This window comes from Watersipora subatra, chromosome 10 (assembly GCF_963576615.1).
Source record: "Watersipora subatra chromosome 10, tzWatSuba1.1, whole genome shotgun sequence".
NCBI classification, from domain to species: domain Eukaryota; kingdom Metazoa; phylum Bryozoa; class Gymnolaemata; order Cheilostomatida; family Watersiporidae; genus Watersipora; species Watersipora subatra.
Window position 1 is genome coordinate 37,318,628 of NC_088717.1, and position 22,936 is coordinate 37,341,563.

The following is a 22,936-nucleotide window of genomic DNA, read 5'->3' on the forward strand; positions in this document are numbered from 1 at the left end:
CTTATAACTAAAAAAGACTGAGTTCTTCTAAAGAAACAATCAACTCCTTATAAGGGTTGTTGAAACGTGAGCGTCAGTGTTAATCAATAACTAGTGTACTTCAGCTATGCAGCACTAGTACACATCTTATATTCCTTCAGCCTACCATTTTGCCAAAACCTTTTCTTCATCCAACCATTTGTACAGACACTGTACTTCTTTCTACTATCTGTACAGACTCTGTACTTCTTCTAACCATTTGTACAGACCCTGTACTTCTTTCTACTATCTGTACAGACCCTGTACTTTTTCCTCTATCAGTCTAGACCTCGTACTTATTTTTGCTGTATGTACAGACTCTGCACTTCTACTATTTGTACAGACAATACACTCTTACCTACCACAAGTAAAAACCATCTACTTCTTTTCATCATCTGTACAAAGAATGTTATACTTTCATCAGCTGTTTGAGTAGAGCCTGTTACTCCTCTACTTACTATCAGTGTAGATTTTGTTCTTCCACCTACAAGCTCTACTGAGCTTGTACTCATTTGACCTACCATCTATGCAGATCATGCATGTCTTTGGATTATCATTGGTACAGTGCCTGTTACAGTAGTCCTTTAACTTGTCCGTACAGATCTTGTATTCTTATTTACAGTCTGCACCGACCATATACTCCTACCTTTCGTACAGAGCCTGTAATACTTCTACCTACCTTTCGTATAGAACCTTATTATGCTTGTACCTACTATGTGTACAGATTTTGTGCTTTTACCTACAATATATTCAACATTTGTACTCTTGCCTACAATCTTCATAGACCCTGTATTTCGAACTGTCATCTGTACTGTCTCTGAAAACTTATCTACCATCTGTACAGAACCATTACTTCCTTTTGTTCTTATCCTTTAGGTGCTACTACCATTGCCAATTGCCATTGCCAATTGCCATTACCAATTACCATTGCCAATTGCCGTTGCCAATTGCCATTGCCAATTGCCATTGTCAATTGTCATCAGTATCAAGTCAAGACTTTTAGTGCCTAGTCTCTGAACAGATGGTTACCTGTGTACCTTTGGCTAACCATCTGTTCAGGGTTGTGTTTTTTCCCCGTTTCATGTGTACACAGACAGTTTACTACAAACTCACCAACTATACAGGCCTGTCCATCTTTTGCCTTCTTAACACTAGATTTTCTAACCTGTTTTTAGTTTAGCATAATTTTTCTTGCAGGCAGGATGGGCCCTCAGGACATTCTCGAAATAAATGTGGGAGGAGTATGCTACACAACTACCATAGAAACCTTGACATCTGCCAAGGACAGTTTGCTGGCATCCTATTTCTGTGAAGAGAATAGCAGCTCATGCAAATTAGGGAAAGACTCATCAGGAAGATGGTTCCTCGACAGAGATGGTATCTTATTTCGCTACATTCTTGACTATCTGAGGAATCGTCGACTCATATTGCCTGAGAACTTCTCAGAAATCTCAAGGCTTAAGTTGGAGGTGAGTTGTGTACGCTAACAATGAACTTTTCAAAGTTAGTTGTTTTTCACTAGTACTCTGACAGTCTGGTGCACCGTGAGAGATTGTCAGATGTGTCAAGGTTATGTGCACAGAATAACTACAAGCGCAGCAGTTATAAAAACCTGGAAACCATACCATCGGTGCAGGTGGTACTGTACCGGATAGATGTACTGAATCTTCTGGGTTCGAATACTTGTAGGCGGCCATCTTTTTTATCAACCGGCAAACTAGGTTTCAGACAGACAAATCGATAAACACGAGTATTATTGTAGTAAAAATTCAGAGTCAAATTGTTGATGTGGCCCAGGTACTGTTGAGCAACACCCAGAAAACTGTCTCATTTTTGTTAATATTAGTACCGTGGAAGTCTCTTGCGCCAGGAGAGAGTGCAGATCACTATCTGCACAGTATTTCTGTGATGCTGCAAGGTGGTCCAGTGATGCAGTTGGTAGTGGGCTTAACTACAAATCTAGGATCTTTGAGTTTTTTTGGATTGGTGCGTTGTTTTTGAATTTTTTGCACTAATGCGTTTTTTCCATAATCCTCCAAGTGTAGCATCGGACAGACAGACAGCCAGATGGACCGACACAGCTGTTATTATAATAAATACTAGTAATTTGGCAGTCTCTTGCAGTGTAGGAGATCATCAGGTTTAATAACTAAATGTACAATTATTCTGAGTATAACTGAGTGGTGCAGTTGTTAGAGTGTCACTCTACAACGCCGAAGTCAAGAGTTTGAAACCTGATTGATGCAATCTTTTCCCAACCGGCAATCATGTCTTTGGACAGACAGACACAACCTCTTATTATAGTAATTTATACTAGTACGCCGGCAGTCTGTGCCCTGTGAGACCATGTGTAATGATTATATCGACATTTATTCCAAAAAATGTCACTGCAGCCGAGTGGCGTAGCGGTTAATGTGTTGGTCCACGAAGCCGGATATCCGAGCTTTATTTCCGTGTGGGGTGGTTTTTTCCTAACACTCTTTTCATGACTTTGGACAGACGGACAGACATGACCCTTATTATAGCTAAACTTGTTATAGCAACACTCTGAGCCATCGACTATTTATTGGTTGACACGATTTACAGGTGGATTTCGAAACATACTCCGTATTTATTACTATGTCTACGCTTACATAGATGTTTAAAAAGTACTTGGGGAAGCATAAAGTTCTTCTGGCATGTTCCATCTCGGATAAGGTTAAATAATTGCTAATCATTAACTTGAGTGCAGCATACAATCGCCTATATATTATAACCTGGCTTGTTATTGATTGTCGTCTACTCTCATGTGTATCATTAGCATACTTATTTAAATACACAGCTATGCCTAACCGCTACCGGCTAAATGCTGCTGGCTTTGTCAGAGATGTTTTCTAAACTTTTGGTGTCAACTTTTATTATAAGTACATAAACAGCAGTGTATAATGATTTAAAACTGTAGGCTATGCCAAATTGAGAGTCACCGAAGTTCAGGTAAACACTGAAAACTAAAGGCGGCCAAATAAAGGTGGCGTTCAATTAGAGGTTTTATGGTAAGTTGAGTTGCTAGCTATAAACATGCATTTCAATTTGCTTTTAAAAGCTTGTAATATGAACTACCAAAGTTAAAGAAGATGCCTGCAATAAATAGAATCTTGTTTATTTATTAAGATTCTGAATCGAGAGAGAACAACTTCAAGAAATTACTCAAAGTTGTAACGCTACGATACATCCAGAACAATTACAAAGAGTGTCGTCGTTAAATATAGAAAATTGTATAAAGGTTCTTTAGCTATAACTTTTAATAAAAAAATATTGCATAAAGGTTCTTTAGCTATAACTTTTAATAAAAAAAATTATAGCTAAGAAAATTAAATTTTTTTTTACAAAATAAGACAAAAACGTAAGTTAGATGGATATATCTAACAACAGAATCCTAGTTGTAGCAAGTTTTCTATAGGTAGAGGCTATCTTCACCTTGAGTTCATAACACACTAATTATTGTGAAGGTAGTAATTTCCTGCAAGAGTCTTATTACAAGCTCCACCAAAGAAACAGCCTTGTTCACCTTCTAGGTGTTTCTACTTCCTGTGTAAAGATGATAATAGATGCGATGGGTGGTCTTCAACTACATGATTAAAGTTTAAAGTTCTTGTCATAGATATTCCCATATCACTGTCATTACTATTATTATTATCATTATTATTATTATTGTAAAAGTCTTTCTTCACAGTCGTGTGGTGGTAGGTGACTGGCTGTTGTCCATGTTGAGTCCGGGTCTTAACAAAAGGCCAAAGGATCCAACATCTTTCTCAATTCCACTAAGAGAGGACCTTCCTCAAAATGTGAGCTGTTCCTAGATGGCTGTCTTCTCTATAGTCTCAAAAGACATGTTCACTCCCACTTCGGCCAAGTATGCTATATGCCTCATTGATATTGTTCCGAGAGCACCAATTATTATTGGTATCACTTCGGTCTTCACCTTCCACAGTCTGTTCATCTCAAACTCAAGCTCCTTGTATTTACCAATCTTCTCATCTTCCTTATTATTCCTTATCACTATCTCTGTCATTATTATTACTATTATTATTATAAAGATTTTCAGTTTGTGCTGTTAATTGCTTTGCTAACTGTCCGTAGTATTAAAACTTAGACAAAACCTTCCTTAGAATGTTTGCGGCTACCAGTGAGACAGTTTGCTAAAAGTAAAGGTTGCTCAGCTATTTCTGGTCAATACTGAGCACTCACATTCAATCACTCAGACGAACAGACACAAGTATGATAATCATGATCAGTATAACCTTATTTCTTTTTTTCTGTGTTTTTTCGTTTGTTTTTCAGTTTTTTTGTGTGTGTTTTGCTAACTTCAATCATTAGATATTGATGCTTTCATTCTTTTCCATATTTGTTCCTTCATCCTGTGGAACCTGGCTACAACAGAGTCAATAATTCATTTTTCTTACCAACAACATTTATATCAAGCCATTGTAATCCCAAAAGAATTTTCATATCTCAGCTCTCAGTTATTGGCTCTGCTCACCGGTTGTATCACTCCCAAATGGGTTCAGAATAATAGATATTATTATTTTTATCAGTAACCTTGTAGACCGGCGTGCCATGGGAGATTTTCAGTGTAATATTAACTGCACAGTTATTCCGGAATATATTAAATATGCAAAACTATGTTCTGCACCACCTGCGCTGTGTGCAATCTACTTAATATAAGTGCAGAGATATATTAGGTCGATTGTCAGTTTACTGTGCCCTATATACCAGGCATAACATCCTGTTACATCATTGTTAGTTTCTGCACTTGCTTGCATCAGCTCGACCTTATTTTGTATTCCATGTCATAGCTAGATGTCTATGTCAGTGCCAAGTCTCATGTTATGTACAAGCAAATACTACTGTTATATCACGTGCTCATTCTTAAATGACATATACATCGATCATGTTTACTCGAGTCGCAAAAGTATAATGAAATATGGTTAAGCCCAGCAGTATTTAGCACTCCATAAAAGTGTGCGGAAACTTGTATAATTAAAATTATATAAAACTAGTACGCTGGTAGGTCATCAGGTGTAGTAATTATGTGCACAGTTATTACTATATACAGAAAAATGGTCGAGTGGCGTATGCTAGGCTTATTAGCTGAATATCAGAGTTTGATTATATGATGCATTTTTAACGCTCAGCATGGCTTCAGACAGACGGACAGAATGACGAACATGGCTCTTATTATAGTAAAAATTGTATGAGGTCATCTTTGTTTCGCTGTCACACATCTTCAGGGGAATTTAGTATACTTACTATAACCTGAAATTTGGAGTTGTCTCATCAATGTTGGTTAACAGCTTTTCATCGTCCATTGTTTCCCTATTTGCAAGCGTAGAGTCATATGGCTTCCATTCTGTCTTGACCTAGCTATTCCTTTTACTTACTTATACAGCAGCGGGTTGGGGTTTTGGGTCTGACCTGTTTGTCACTTTCGTTCAGTGTAAGCATATGTCTAACTGTAACGTATACCGATTATGCACTCTTGACCTCTTGACATTGGTCTTATCAAACAACCAAAACCATTGGAGCCGTCTTCTATTGAATAACTTGAGGGTAGCTCAGCAGGGCCATCAGCTTGGAACAAACCCTTGCATGTGCTAAATGAGATTTAGTTCCGCTTGCTGGGCTATGTGTAGGTTCTGAGAGCTGCCACTAGCTATTCCAGAGTCTGGAGCAGCTGCCACAGTAGACTCAAACACACCTGGACTACCAAGTACTTTCTTTCTTCTCTATTTTTTGCCTGAACTGTGTTCTAGTGGTCTAGAATACCTGACTTACAAACTACAGGTCAAGGTTCAATTCCCAAACAAGGCAACTGCCGATGACAGCAATGACATCCAACCTTAAATTGCTCACTGCAACTGAACATGTCTTCAGTCGTTGATGTTTTTTGCTACTGGACTTGCCATGTCTCGCTAACATGCCCTTACAAACAAAAATAACAGACAACACAAGCTAAAACACTTGAAAACAGGCTTAAAAATACCCCCAGCCTCTGCTAGCAGTAAGCTAAAGAAACATATACTCTATGCTTGAGGGAACATATACTCTATGTTTGAAGGAGCATATGCTCTATGTTTGAGGGAACAAATTTTCTATGTTTGAGGGAACATATACTCTATGTTTGAAGGAACATATACTCTATGTTTGAGGGAACATATACTCTATGTTTGAAGGAACACATACTCTATGTTTGAGGGAACAAGTTCTGTATGTTTTAGGAAACATATACTCTATTTTTGAAGGAACATATACTCTATGTTTGAAGCAACATATACTCTATGTTTGAAGGAGCATATGCTCTATGCTTGAGGGAACAAATTCTTTATGTTTGAGGAAACATATACTCAATGTTTGAGGGAACATATACTCTATGTTTGAGGGAACATATACTCTATGTTTGAGGGAACAAATTCTTTATGTTTGAGGAAACATATACTCAATGTTTGAGGGAACATATACTCTATGTTTGCGGGAACATATACTCTATGTTTGAAGGAACATATACTCTATGTTTGAGGGAACAAATACTCTATGTTTGAGGGAACATATACTCTATGTTTGAGGGAACATATACTCTATGTTTGAGGGAACATATACTCTATGTTTGAGGGAGCATATACTCTATGTTTGAGGGAACATATACTCTATGTTTGAGGGAACATATACTCTATGTTTGAGGGAACATATACTCTATGTTTGAAGGAGCATATGCTCTATGTTTGAGGGAACAAATTTTCTATGTTTGAGGGAACATATACTCTATGTTTGAAGGAACATATACTCTATGTTTGAAGGAACAAATACTCTATGTTTGAAGGAACACATACTCTATGTTTGAGGGAACAAGTTCTGTATGTTTTAGGAAACATATACTCTATGTTTGAAGGAACATATACTCTATGTTTGAAGCAACATATACTCTATGTTTGAAGGAGCAAATGCTCTATGCTTGAGGGAAAAAATTCTTTATGTTTGAGGAAACATATACTCAATGTTTGAGGGAACATATACTCTATGTTTGAGGGAACATATACTCTATGTTTGAGGGAACAAATTCTTTATGTTTGAGGAAACATATACTCAATGTTTGAGGGAACATATACTCTATGTTTGCGGGAACATATACTCTATGTTTGAAGGAACATATACTCTATGTTTGAGGGAACAAATACTCTATGTTTGAGGGAACATATACTCTATGTTTGAGGGAACATATACTCTATGTTTGAGGGAACATATACTCTATGTTTGAGGGAGCATATACTCTATGTTTGAGGGAACATATACTCTATGTTTGAGGGAACATATACTCTATGTTTGAGGGAACATATACTCTATGTTTGAGGGAACATATACTCTATGTTTGAGGGAACATATACTCTATGTTTGAGAGAACATATACTCAATGTTTGAGGGAACATATACTCTATGTTTGAGGGAACATATACTCTATGTTTGAGGAAACATATACTCTATGTTTGAGGGAGCATATACTCTATGTTTGAGGGAACATATACTCTATGTTTGAGGGAACATATACTCTATATTTGAGGGAACATATACTCTATGTTTGAGGGATTGCTTACACACTTGTCTAACTCAACCTTACATAACAGTTAATCTAAAACTTAAAACCAAGTTTCTATTAAGAGCTCATCTTTTGTCAGCGAGTGGCTAGCTTGACCAGTTCTTGTGATAGTAACATTTTCTTCAAATAGTTCAAGCATTGGTACAGGAGTCCATCTGTTTTGACTACTCGCCGGTTGCTAAACAGCAGCATTCATACCATTGATAGGATCAGTCTTACAGAAAGTATAAGATCATCATTAACAGTACTGTTATCAGCAATACTATCACATTCATTTGACACAAGGTAATCATTAATTAAATAATCGCCTTTCCCTGAAAAACCAAAATCGATGAGAAGACAACTACTTATCATGCTTTTGGTCAGTTAATAATTCAGCTTTTGCTTGAGTCAACTCAGACAAAAGTGTGCAATTTTTTTTCATTTCACTCATGCAAACTTGTGCGCCATAATTCTTGAGTAAACTAACTTGTCTAACAATAATTCCTTGTATACCGCTATCAGCATTAGCTTTGATATAGTCAACTGATCTGGTTATAATTCTTGAAGTTCTATGTTTTTTTTGTCCCATTTCATTTTAGCATTTTTTAACTTTTATTTCATTTTTCTTAAACTGTTCATAACCCACCAGACTCTCAAACATGGCTTGCAAAGATGATAAAAAATCGTGCCTGAAGACCATATCAAAAAGATAGTCGTTCACCAGTTTTTAGCCAACTTATTCAAAGCAAGACAGCCAAGTCTATTAGTCACTATAATAAACTCTACTTCAAATGCAAATTTTCTGATTCACTGAGCCTTGTGGGTTTAATCAGGGTTCACTGAGTCAGTCTCAGCGGTTCAGCAAAATTTAAAATGCATAAGGGGTCTTTAAAAGGCAATAGCAGAAGTTACACTGATTTACAAGGTCGTGTTTTTATGAAAAGATATGTAAGTTGTTTTGAGTTCATATATTGGAATGGTTTTGATCTTTGAACACAGTGATGTTAATGCACAGTTTATTGTGTGCACCAGTAAAACATAAGCCTATGTCTTGAATAAAAAAAAAACATATTTTATTTTTCAATAAAGAAGTGTTTGGAGAAACTGATGAGATTAAGTGCGGCCAACAAGGTTGAGACCAATTACGTTAAAACTAATAATCTCTCAAGGTCTAGAAGGGAATCCATATTCAACCATTGTTAATACTTAACCTTAGAGTTCATAATACTAGTAGGGCCTACTGCACTTTGTAACAAAATCTGCAATAGTCTCACCTAAACTAGGCTGCTACCAGTGGATGTTGCACTTGCATAAAACACTTGTAATTCTTTGGTCACCCTGACACATACCTCCAAATATCTAGATGTCAAAGACGTGATTATGTATACTATAGAGTTTTGTGATAATAAGTCATTATACATAGTTAGTCTTTCACGCTATCAGCTCTCTAGACAGGTTTCCCACTTTACTAGGCAGTCTAGCTTTCATATAATTGATGTGCTGTTAAAAATTCAATTCTGTGCTTGCTTGCTTGCTGTCCCACTAATTTTCTCCTCCTTTGTCAACATAGAACAACAAAGAACTATACTGTTAGTATAAAATCAATAAATCTCTATTTACAAACATCCTTACACTTTATATTAGTGTTATGTCTGCTCATAGCATCAGCCATGAACATATCCTTATTAAATGTGTAAAATATCTTAAACTGGTATTTCATAATTCTCCTGATCTCTATGCCTGTTTTCTTAGAACCACAACTCCATACGTTTAACTTATCACGTATCACTTCTTTTGTGATCTTTACAAGTATTTTAGAAGTTACACAACTGTTTTTGGTCAATGAGGAGAACCCCATTCAGTAATTCGGGTGATGGATAGCTCCTACTGTACCAACCACTATAATTGCTATTTTTATTCGCTTTACTCACTTTGGTATTGTCTAATCTTTTTTTCACCCTGTAGTACATCGCTAAAGCTTTATTGATAATTCTTGTTACAGCGTTTTGCTTGTCAATAACAACTACGTCAACTCTCCTTGTTTTAATCATTCTACCATAGAAATATTGAAATAGCATGAACAACATCGTAGTTCAGTGGTTAGTGCGCTGGTATGTAATCAGTAGGTCAGTGGTTCGAATCACAGAAGGACCATCGGTTGTGTTAGGCAGGGCATCCAGCTACTATCACCCCTGTGCCAAATCCCACGCGCAGATAATCACTATAAATTCTGTATCAGGATATACTATTTGCAGTGGTGGACCCTAAATAAAAAAGCCAAAGAGAACAAAATAATTTTTACATATGGTTTAAATACTATTTTAAAGTTTTTATCTTTTACCAATTTTACCTTTTAAATTTTTACACTTTAAATTTAAAATTTTAAAGTTTTATTTATTTCTTTTTAAATATTAAATTTTTCATATCTCTTTTAAATATCTCTACACTCAGTGGTAATACCATTTTCGAGTACGGATAAATAGATTAATTCTGTTCAATTTCCAGCATATGCTTGTAGCAATTTTGTCATTTATCTTTTTATACCCAAGCTGTGTTAAATTTCACACTAACTGAGGAAGCCCAACGTCTTCTTATCTGGCTTGATACACAGTCTACATTAATTATAGCTAATAGCTTGGCAATTATCTCTATTTTAATATTTTAAGTCGGTAGGGCTGGCACCAACAGCCATCTCTAGACCTACCATATGGTTATCAACCATTATCATGACTTTGTAATTTTGCCGGGTTCTTCGGGACCAGTAAAATACTGACTCTGTAGTAACTTATCATAACACTTCTGTAATCTCTCCTTTTGTACAAATCTCAACTCTGTTTTGTCTCTCAATCTTTTGTGCTTGTTGTGTTATGCATTCGTTCAGGAAAACTAGAAATCGACTGAGACTACAGCTTCTCCAATAGTCTTAGATAACGAGAAAATTTTTTGCTTATTCAACTCTTTCCTTCAATAGTTTTTATATAGTTGACACATCGTTAAGCATTCAAGTCTCTGTTTATCCCATGCATAATTTACTCCTCCTTTGCGTCACCAGACTACGAGAAGGAAACAGTGTTAGTGTAATCTTCAAAATCATTACATCTCTCTTTGCAAACCTCATTACACTCTGCATTACCATTATGTCTGCCTCAGCTACCCTTCTCATATCTTCACCCAAAATACCAACAGTTTCGAGCTCAATTAGGTACCTACATGTATATATTAATAGATCCAAAAGTGTAGTCGATGTAAAATAGAAGCATTGATATTGACTCCCATTCTGCATTGTATTGCTCGCTCTCTCTTTCCCGTCTCTCTCACTGTCTCCCTGAGCAGAGGTGCAGCTGTCTGTATATACTTCTCGCTTCAGCCCCTTCTGTCATAGAGGCTGGCTGGTCCTTGTCTAGCCAGCTGCATCATGTCGGATCGGCTCCATACTTTAGGCCATCTGGCTTTCCTTGGAGAGGTGGAGGAAAGGCAGTTGGCTTTCTTTACACCAAGAACATGTTCTGACCAGGCGTATGAAATATTTTAAACTGATATCTTATTAGTCTTAAAGGTTGACTTGCAACAAAATTCACATTACAGTTATTTGATATGAAAAGAATCACCATGTCTTACTCTGTTGTGTTGTAGGTGCAAAATATGTGGAAAGGTGATTACAAAAGCTCTTAAAAGCTCAAAAACGAACAGAAAATCGCAGCCACACGAGACCGCCGTAGTTTGGATTTTCTTTTCAAAACGGCTCAAATGTGACGTAGTTGTGGGAGATGGTTTCTGTTTACACTTTCATGAAACCTTATTCGTCGAAATATTTTCACAAATATACTTCACGCATTGAATAAAACCATGTCTATTGTTCTTACGCGTCTGTTTTATCGTCATCGTAATGCTGTCACTTTTAGCAGTGATATCTTATAACTTACCGTAAAAATTTGTTTAATTTTTTAGCCTTAGTTTGAAGGGATACATATCGTTGTCTGATAATCATGACGAGCCTGTTGGTCATTTGGGATAATCGAAAAGTGCTGCAGAAATTATTTGCGAAGTATTGGGTCACATGATCAGATTACGACTTGACGATTGAATAATGCCGAAACAAAACTGTAAAGTAGTGAGCATCTATATTTGATACGGGGTCTTCGGTAAAACCCGAAGTGTTTGTCATAAACTAGTGCTACAATAAGTTTTATATTGAGCATTTTATTGGCCTTTTAATTCATGTGAGAACATCACTTGACAAGACGATAACCAAATTTCATGGCTACGTCATCGAAATAAAGAGATTTCAATCTGCGGCGGCTTTTCGTTTTTGGACTTTTAAGAGCTTGTAGTCACCTTTCCACACATTTTGCACCTACAACACAACAGAGTAAGACATAGTGAATCTTTTGATACCAAATAACTGTAATGTGAACTTTATTGCAAGTCAACCTTTAAGTTTCTGTCATCTGATATGTACATGTACATATCTCAACTCGGTGTTGTCCTTGTCTCTCAGCTATTATTACTATGATTATTGCAATAACTATTCTATCTGTGAAACTAAAAATTGACTGAGCCCCCAACCTCTCCAACCTCCAGTTTTTTTGCGAAACTAAAAGATTTTTTTTCGTTAAGTTTTTCTTTCTCTAGAAATCTTCTCAGCATACATTTGCTAATAAAAAAAAACCGATAAATGTATTGTCTCAAATTGCTGTCTTATTCTAAACATGCCAAAGAAGTTACCAATATTTTTGAAAACAACACGGATAGTCGCTGTCCTCAAGCTTCAAAACTTGAGCATTTTTTTCAAGGTCGTCTCGTTTTTATATATGATAATCTCCCTTGTCTAGAGTATGGATATCCCCTACAATAACTATATCAGTAAGAATGCATTTATTATCATTCTTTATTATCAATCTTATTACTGCTATCATTATTTTAGTACTATTATTATTCTAGTATTATTATTATTGAGTGTGTCATTATTATTACAAGTAATTTTAAACCACCATCATAATATATGCTTTTAGCATTTAGCACCAGTACATGTGAGTTGTTTATTATTATTTATCCTGTACTATCACAAATTATTATTTATTAGCCTTTCTAATACTATTAATATTTAATTAGATAACTATAAATTTTTTGGAGCTCGGGCAAAAAACTAACTTAGAAGATTAAAGATATATCTAAGTATTTTCACGAGCCCTAAGAAGGCAACAAACTGTACTTTAGGCGTCTCAATTTTTTCCTCATATAAATTGATCAGTGCTACTGTTATCAATATTGTTATTCTTATTATCAATATTTCAACAATTTTCAAACTTTTCTTCAAGGCTGTTAGTGTTGGAAACTTAATCTAACCTTGTTTCATTAGTAGTAAAGTTAAATGGAGCTAAATCAAGTAATGTCAAGCAGCTACATTTCAACTAAAATAAGGTAACCATATACACTATAGAGTCACCAGGGTGCAATACCAACATATTATCATCATACCATATACACTATAGAATCACCAGGGTGCAATACCAACATATTATCATCATACCATATACACTAGAATCACCAGGGTGCAATACCAACATATTATTATCATACCATATACACTATAGCATGACCAGGGTGCAATACCAACATATTATCATCATACCATATACACTATAGAATCACCAGGGTGCAATACCAACATATTATTATCATACCATATACACTATAGCATGACCAGGGTGCAATACCAACATATTATTATCATACCATATACACTATAGAATCACCAGGGTGCAATACCAACATATTATTATCATACCATATACACTATAGCATGACCAGGGTGCAATACCAACATATTATTATCATACCATATACACTATAGCATGACCAGGGTGCAATACCAACATATTATTATCATACCATATACACTATAGAATCACCAGGGTGCAATACCAACATATTATCATCATACCATATACACTATAGAATCACCAGGGTGCAATACCAACATATTATTATCATACCATATACACTATAGCATGACCAGGGTGCAATACCAACATATTATCATCACACCATATACACTATAGAATCACCAGGGTGCAATACCAACATATTATCATCACACCATATACACTATAAAATCACCAGGGTGCAATACCAACATATTATTATCATACCGTATACACTATAGAATCACCACGGTGCAATACCAACATATTATCGTCATACCATATACACTATAGAATCACCAGGGTGCAATGCCAACATATTATCGTCATACCATATACACTATAGAATCACCAGGGTGCAATACCAACATATTTTTATCATACCATATACACTATAGAATCACCAGGGTGCAATACCAACATATTATCGTCATACCATATACACTATAGAATCACCAGGGTGCAATACCAACATATTATCGTCATACCATATACACTATAGAATCACCAGGGTGCAATACCAACATATTTTTATCACACCATATACACTATAGCATCACCAGGGTGCAATACCAACATATTATCATCATACCATATACACTATAGAATCACCAAGGTGCAATACCAACATATTATCGTCATACCATATACACTATAGAATCACCAGGGTGCAATACCAACATATTATCGTCATACCATATACACTATAGAATCACCAGGGTGCAATACCAACATATTTTTATCACACCATATACACTATAGCATCACCAGGGTGCAATACCAACATATTATCATCATACCATATACACTATAGAATCACCAGGGTGCAATACCAACATATTATCATCATACCATATACACTATAGAATCACCACGGGTGCAATACCAAAATATTATCGTCATGAGAAATTACCTAATAGCCAAAGGCTGTATTGATAGTTGTATCAATACAGGCTGTATTGATTTTATATATCTAAATGGCATGCAAATACTTCATGACTTGCTAAGTTTGATGTTAGTGGTTGCTGATTGGCAAATTGGCTTGGATGGGGAATCTGATAGGATGAAGAGAACAGGCTGGGCAGGAAGCTAGTAGAATGCAACTGTTTGTTGTTGCTACTAGCACCATGACTAGCTTTCCAAACATGTTTTGGACAACAAAGTATCTATAAATTAAAAAACTTCGTTGTCCAAAACATGATTTATGTTTTTAAAACATATATTCTAAAATCGTTTTCACACATAATTAAAACTTAACCTTAAATTTTAAATCCAGTAACTATAAATATTAAATATTACTTTTCAAATAAACTTCTAAAATCATCTGCTTTGCAATCTCATGAAGTAGGTTTTCTGGAAAATTGGATGCTATTAACTTAAAAGCCATTGACTCATATTGAGCTAACGAGTAATGAGTAATGAGTAATTGAGTAATGATGATGCAGCTAACAAATTTTTTTTAGTTGTAAAAGAGCAAAGGTCAAGGCCAAAAAGCCTACTCACACATAATTATGTTAATTTGTAAAAATACATTTGTTCTTTTATTGAGCAAAATATGCTCCGCAAAGAAAACAATTTTCATTTTATTTGAATATTGTAAAATAAATGGATTGGGTGGGTTTATTTATAGGCAGTAAAAGTAAAACTTGTAGTGAACAAAAATGCCAGCAGTTTATAATTGCTCAATTAAAAACTAAATGGTAAAGACATTATTAATTCTATTGATATATTATACATGCTAGTACTCTGACAGACTAGTGTACCATGGATGATCATTAGGTATGCCCATTACCCACAAAGTTTAAGTACATGTATATGCACAACATAAACCTATTAACTATAGTTAATAGGTCTATGTTGCGGAATAACTCTACACTCCTGAAAGGCGAATGATTGCTGTAACTGGTGGTGAAGCCAATTATTGCAGGTTCGAGTCCTGTATGATGGGATCTTTTTACGAATCTCTAGTCATGGCTTCTGACCGACAGACGAACACAGCCCTTACTGCAGTAAAGCTGAGAATGCTGACATTCCTGTGCGTCGTGAGAAATGTTCATGTGTAATAGCTATTTGCATAATTATTCTTACATGTGGCAAGGTGGTTGAGTGGTGCAGCTGGTGGTGTGCTTGGCTGGGTATCTGAATGTCCAGGTTTGATTCCCTTGTTGTGCAATCCTTTTTCCTTACACTCTTAGGTTGGCTTCGGACAGATGGGCAGACTAATAGACATACTGAAGTTGACGCTATAGTAAAAACTAGCTGAACACCTGGCGTTGCGTGGGTATCACAAACAGCTTGTAAACAGTAGCAGATAATGTAGCTGCCTGCCAGTTGCCACTAGACTGGCACATTGTCAATGACTAAGTTGAGTAAGCTAGTATTGCTAAACTTACTAATAAGAGCCGTGAGAGCAACCATAAAATGACGTTGCGCCATAATGCAGAGCAGTATGCATATTTTCACCCACATAGCGACAAATATCGCCAAATGAGTCCATCAGCCTTGCGTAGCTCAATGGTTTAGCATATTGTCTGGGGAATGGGATCAAATCTTCCATGATACAGATTGTTCATTCCAATATTTTAATAGCTATAGTCAAAGATTCTGAACTACACCCACAGGCTTTGAGATTTATATACATGTATATAGATTCCCTGTTTGCCTAATATTAGTAGTCATAATTAATATAGTAATTTAATTTTTTAGGCAGAATACTACAGATTACCAGAGATGTGCAAGATTTTAGAGACTAGGACCAAACCAGGCATTCTTCCTTCTCTCTCTACTATGAAAAAGTCTTCATCAATGCACGACATAAAGGACAAAACTGGCACTATCACTATTGGCTATCGCGGGACCTTTTTCTTTGGGCGTGATGGACTGGCCGATGTCAAATTTAGAAAGCTGTGTCGAATCTTGGTCTGTGGAAAGGTCAGTGGTTCCTTATACATGTGATTAGTTGATTGAGTCATTACTGAGAAGGTGAAATATTGTCCGAAAATGCAAGCTGCTTTTTGGAAATAGTTAAACATCAGGAAAACAATTAGTTTACTTGACAAGCATCCATAACATGTACATGTGTAGCCTGGGAATTAACTTGAAGAGAGCGGACAACTTTTGTGTTGCTATGATTTCACTCTTTTGCTTTTATAGTTCTCAAAATTCCGGTTAAGTCTGTTGGTTGGGGCATTAAAAAGCATTGCGAACAATTGTTTCCCTAACGTGGCATGTACTGTGATGCACTGAGCTTGTGTGCTCCTGAGCATTTCAGGTTACTATCTGTCAAAATGGCGCTGGTTGGTGTTTTATAAACTTACTACTGCAAGGCAGGCAGTTCAGAAGCCATTCATGACCAGTTTGGGTAGCAAAGATTGACAGTTTGTGTATAGACCTAGTCAACTGTACACACTTTGAAAGGTTTTTTCGTTGGTGCTAATAAATTAAGTGTTTTAAATAAAATAAATGCCTAACAAAAATTAGTCTCTCATAATAAATACCAATTTGTCATCGTGTGTGTCGGTCTGTTAGTCTACGCAAACTCTAAGTTTCCACTTTTTTAAACGAATTCTGTTCAAACTTCACACGCATGTGCTCTGTGCCTCCCAGCAGGGTTTTAAAACTCCATCTGGTTCCTGAGAACCAACCTTTTTAACACCCACCTGATTAGAAACTCAAGCGCACCCCTTCACATTCAATGAAGTTTCCTCTATGAATACATTCATGGATTGTTATCATGAAGTGTAGCAATTTGTATTAAAAATCTAAATGAGCGCAGCAAGCTATCTGATTGAAAATGAAAGGCATTCTGGGTAATGCCTAGTTAATGCTACTAAATAATAACATCATACCGGTAATCAACTTACGGCAATTGAACTTAGCGTTGTACCTAATAACTACAACTAATTTATTAAGCATTCCGTTCTGAATAAACTATATAAAGACCATAAATTATTAATGAAGTTATGTTTACCATGCCACAGTTGACTTCAGCTGGTACCTAATAGCTATATGTAGCTAGTGCGGTATCAACCACAGTGTGGAGGTTATAGTCTGCAAAGCATCTTTACATCTGCCACAGGTGAACCTCTGCAGATCAGTTTTCAGGGAAACGCTGAATGAGACACGGGATGCTGACAGGGGAGACTATGACCGATATTCTGCCAGGTTCTACCTTAAACACAATTTCCTAGAACAAGCATTTGATATGCTCATGGATGCGGGCTTTGAGCTGAAGGCTGCCTGTGGTAAGTACCAGAGTCTGCCAACAGTAAGTATCATACAACTGTTGAGTATGAATCTATGTAGTCTACATACGAATGTCTACGTATGAATGATTACATATGAACGCCTACTTATAAATGTCTACATATGAATCGCTATCTATAAACGCAACTTGTAATATTATTACCTACAAGGTATCCATTTTTCAAAGTTGCATGCACAATCAAACCTGGACATACACGCAAGTTTTTAAACAAACAACACAAAATTTTTGCAAATACTTGGTTTGAGCTAAAAAGAAATGTCTAAAATTTGCTAAAACTTTTGCAAGTAAAAGTTTAAACAACTTTGGGAAAGTAAAACATACAGATAATAAAAATTATATTTAATGCAAGCTAAGCTGCACATCTCTATCACTCACTCTACCACCGATAATGTGTTCAAGGTAATGCATCTCTATCACTCACTCTACTGCCGATCACGTCTCCAAGGTAATGCCTCTCTATCACTCACTCTACCACAGATTACGTCTCCAAGGTGATGCATCTCTATCACTCACTCTACCAGCGATTACCTCTCCAAGGTAATGCATCTCTATCACCCACTCTACCACCGATCACCTCTCCAAGGTAATGTATTTCTATCACTCACTCTACCACCGATTACGTCTCCAAGATAATGCATCTCTATCACTCACTGTACCACCGATCACGTCTCCAAGGTAATGTATCTCTATCACCCACTCTACCACCGATCACGTCTCCAAGGTAATGTATCTCTATCACCCACTCTACCACCGATCACGTCTCCAAGGTAATGTATCTCTATCACTCACTCTACCACCGATTACATCTCCAAGATAATGCATCTCTATCACCTACTCTACCACCGATCACGTCTCCAAGGTAATGTATCTCTATCACTCACTCCACCACAGATTACGTCTCCAAGGTGATGCATCTCTATCACTCACTCTACCACTGATTACGTCTCCAAGGTGATGCATCTCTATCACCCACTCTACCACTGATCACGTCTCCAAGGTAATGTATCTCTATCACCTACTCTACCACCGATCACGTCTCCAAGGTAATGTATCTCTATCACTCACTCTACCACCGATTACGTCTCCAAGATAATGCATCTCTATCACTCACTGTACCACCGATCACGTCTCCAAGGTAATGTATCTCTATCACTCACTCTACCACAGATTACGTCTCCAAGGTTATGCATCTCTATTACTCACTCTACCACCGATTACCTCTCCAAGGTAATGCATCTCTATCACCCACTCTACCACCGATCACGTCTCCAAGGTAATGTATCTCTATCACCCACTCTACCACCGATCACGTCTCCAAGGTAATGTATCTCTATCACTCACTCTACCACCGATTACCTCTCTAAGGTAATGCAACAATAGAAACACCTTCTTACTGATTATTACTTTATAAATTTAATTTTTAATTCAAGTTCAGCGTACACAGTTTTGTACAATATATTTTTTAATGTGTTACGCAATTGCTTGAAGTGTTTCTCACTGTTTTCATCCTTAAAATAAATTGAACACAATACAATGTAATTGTATAAGAATATTTGCTTCAACATAAGACCCTTTTAATGTAGGATTCAAGTATAAGAATAGATTAATTTCATATGTTGAAATTCGACTGCATATTGAGATTAGATAGGGTAACTTAAACATCATCTACCAAAGTTCAACAGATATTTGTTTTCAAATATGGCCTTTGTGTTCATTTAAGGTGGAGTCTATCTACGTATAACATTGCTGGATTGTTGTTACCGCACAAGTATGTTTGAGCAGAATCATATGGCATGTTTTGACAGGAAATGTATGTTTGAGTTGTATTCTAGGACTTGATTTTGTAGCACAAATGTGTTTGACCTGTATTATATGACTGAAGAAACTGCTGAAACCCAAGCAAGTAGTGTGACTATACAATTGCTAAGGTTTAACATGAAGTCATGGTGAGCTCTGAGACCAGTGTTATGTAGACACTCAGTATGAGTTTACCAAGCATGGCTTTAAATGTTTTGGTATAATTACTGCAGGTACAGGAACTAGTTCCCAGCCCCATGACGGCACGCAACAGAACTTAAACATGGCGTCCATAGCCATCAAAGGTGTGCCACAGGTCCTGAACCAAGAGTCGGAAGAAGGCAGGTGGTACCACTATAATGAGTTCGTCTGGACAAAATCTCACTAACTGCTGTTATATTATATATTTTACATCTGCCATGTTGTTGCTGTTTTTTCTTTCAAGGTGTTCTATTCTACGTGAACAAAAATTCTACTTACATATTGTTTCACATAAAACTGACACGAATATTGTAACAAACACCTCAATATTAACAATAAATTATTTAAATTGTTGCTAAAACAAGCTTCTTTATATTTCTGACCTGCTGTCTGCTAATAGTATGAGTATATAAAATCTGCTTAGGTAGGCATCTAATATTCCATGAAAAGTCATTAATTTGATATCAAGTAAATGTACAAACCTTCAGCTAAATTGTTCATTTGCTGCAGACAAAATAAATATGAATCAATGTTGATGCTCAACAAATCAGTGCCTTCCTGTGGTAAGCATCACAAACTGTTTGTGGTAAGTATGAAAAGTTGCCTGTGGTAAGAACCAGAGACTATATGGTAATTGGCAAAGACAGTATGAAGTATCAGAGACTGTATATGATAAGTATCAGAGACTGTATGTAGTAAGTATCAGAGACTGTATGTGGTAAGTACCAGGGACTGTATGTGGTAAGTATCAGATACTGTATGTGGTAAGTATCAGAGACTGTATGTTGTAAGTATCAGAGACTGTGCAGTGAGTGTGTTGACCAAACAACTGTTGTTAATCACAAATTTACAAGCAACTATTCACCCTAGTAAACATTCACTCAAGTAAGCCCTTGCTATAACCGTTACACTTCATTTTTACCTTCTTTGCTTATGCAAAGCATAGTGAAGCTTCGAGTAGTCATTCACAGCTTTGACATATCATTTTCCAACAAAAAGCTGTGTGTAGAAGAGAAGATACATACTTTAAAAGACTGGCATGTAACAAAGTGACAGACTTCCATGGGTTTGCGCCGAATTCTTTTGATCAATGTATCAGTTTTTGACTTTCTTATCCAACAGTTATCATATAATAAGAGACGTTTGATTAGCAGTAATAAATGTATATACAGGAAACAGTGGAAATAAGGATCTGAACAGTAGAAGTGTAATACCTAAGTATATACATCTGTGTTTGTTTTTCTGTCTTACGTGTGTCCAGTTATGGCGATTAAAATATAGGAATGAAAGGCTGGCTTCGCACTGTATTTAGAGTCGGAAATCCAGGTTTTGCATACAGTCATGCTATTTACTATGGCACACGGCCTACTTGCCATACTGCAGAATATTTGTGCACATACTTATTACTCCTGCCAATCTTTAATGGCAATTGCTTAAAATACTCATGCTTTATGTTTCAACTAGGGTGCTTGAACTAATTTACTAGTAGACAAATATGTGTCCAGACTTCCCTGACATGCTATAAATATATTTGTATATAGCATGTGACTTATAGTACACACAAACATAAACAACACCTTCATTTAAAGGTTAGAATGGTGAATGTTGTAAATTTTGATTAAAAATTAATTTTCTGAAAAATTTTTTTTTCCTGAGCAAAGCTGGACATTCATCTAATTATTGTGTGATAGTGCATTGGCTTAATGCGCTAGCTCCTGTGTGTCAGAATTGAAGACGCAATGCTTTTATAAAATTCTGTAAACAATTTCCTCTCCAACTTTCAAAATATCTCGTGATCTTTAGTTACAGTGCAATTTTTTTAAGTATACCCAAGATGTTGTGGTCTTGTAGTTGATGTACATTGTTGGTGAGGTCTGTATGGCTGAAGCTATCAACTCTTTCTCAAAGAGAAGACAACTCGGAATCTTTCACTGTGTTACGCAGTGTTACAAGCTTTTAAACTGCTTGAAGAAGATTCTTCCAGCTTATGTAGACATTTGATAATTTGGCTAAACTTGTGCTTTTGCTACTCTTAAGTAAGAAATGTTACGAGTTCCCATAACAGGAGTGGTTGTCGAAGTGCAGAAGACTATCTAGGCTATCCGGCTGTAAAGTTGTCATACCTCTGCCTAATAACACAAGTCCAGTAGTAGATCTTGAAGTGAAATGCAGTTAAAGAGTTGTCAAATTGTGTTAAATAGCTAAAATGAGTAAATAATTGGAACTTTTTATTTTGAGTTAGCATTTATGCGCATACATTTCATACAGACATGGAGTGTGAGCTGTTCAGGACAGCATCCAAGAGCGTTGAAAAGGGCCTGCTAACTAATATGCCTACACATATGTAACAATCAAGTAAACAAGTAACCAATAGATTAGCAACCATGCTATATATATACTTCTCATATGCTGTAAAGATGGGTCGTCAGTAAACTACTTTGCTGACCTTAGATCTATTAACTATACATATACGTAGTTAATTGGTATAATAGTTAATAGGTACAATAATTAATAGTTTAATAACAATAATTTATAATAGTTATAGTTGCTAGTATAATAGTTGATAGTATAATAGCTAATAATATAGTTAATAGGTTTATGACTTGGACATTATAAAGCCTGTTGATCCTTGCAGTAGGACTAACTTGACAACCGTAACGCAGGTTCGTATACACCAGCACGCTGTTAGAATTATACGGTACTTGGATCGATCGTTGCAACAAGTCTAACTTGAATCGTGTCATTCACGCTTGGCGTGGACTTTGAACGAGTGACAGCAACTCCTGTTTTTATGTCAATAATAGGCTAGGTTTTCCCATGATTTTTGCTTTGCAAATGCATAAGCGTAGGATCGTGCCACTTGCGTATAGCCCGGTTATGTGAGTCGCACGATGGTCGATAGAAGCGATAATACGAAGTCTAATACCGATTCGAAGTTCTTTATCTAATAAACATTTTAATATACAAACAATGCCGAACGATTAGTTCGCATCGATATCCAAAGGATAAACTTGTCAGTGAATACGTCCTGAAGGGAGTTTGTTTCGGTCTACATCACCCCACCGTTTGCCTCTTTCTCATTGGCTACACGCCATGTGGTAAGCCGAATGCGTTAAACAA

General features: G+C 36.3%; 1 protein-coding gene across 1 annotated transcript; it reads left to right on the forward strand.

Annotated features, from left to right (window-relative positions):
• Positions 1–1,220: 1,220 nt before the first annotated feature.
• Positions 1,221–20,003, forward strand: LOC137407023 (BTB/POZ domain-containing protein KCTD16-like). The gene is made up of 4 exons (XM_068093626.1): positions 1,221–1,487; positions 16,258–16,482; positions 17,630–17,795; positions 19,849–20,003. Exons 1-4 carry the CDS (start codon positions 1,221–1,223, stop codon positions 20,001–20,003), a joined length of 813 nt encoding a protein of 270 aa, XP_067949727.1.
• The last annotated feature ends 2,933 nt before the right edge of the window (positions 20,004–22,936 follow it).

Bases quoted from the DNA above. Each gene is read 5' to 3' on its own strand.
- LOC137407023 (XM_068093626.1), top strand. From the start codon at position 1,221: ATGGGCCCTCAGGACATTCTCGAAATAAATGTGGGAGGAGTATGCTAC. The intron at 16,483-17,629 runs GTCAGTGGTTCC...CATCTGCCACAG, and splicing joins GAATCTTGGTCTGTGGAAAG to GTGAACCTCTGCAGATCAGT. The intron at 17,796-19,848 runs GTAAGTACCAGA...TAATTACTGCAG, and splicing joins TGAGCTGAAGGCTGCCTGTG to GTACAGGAACTAGTTCCCAG.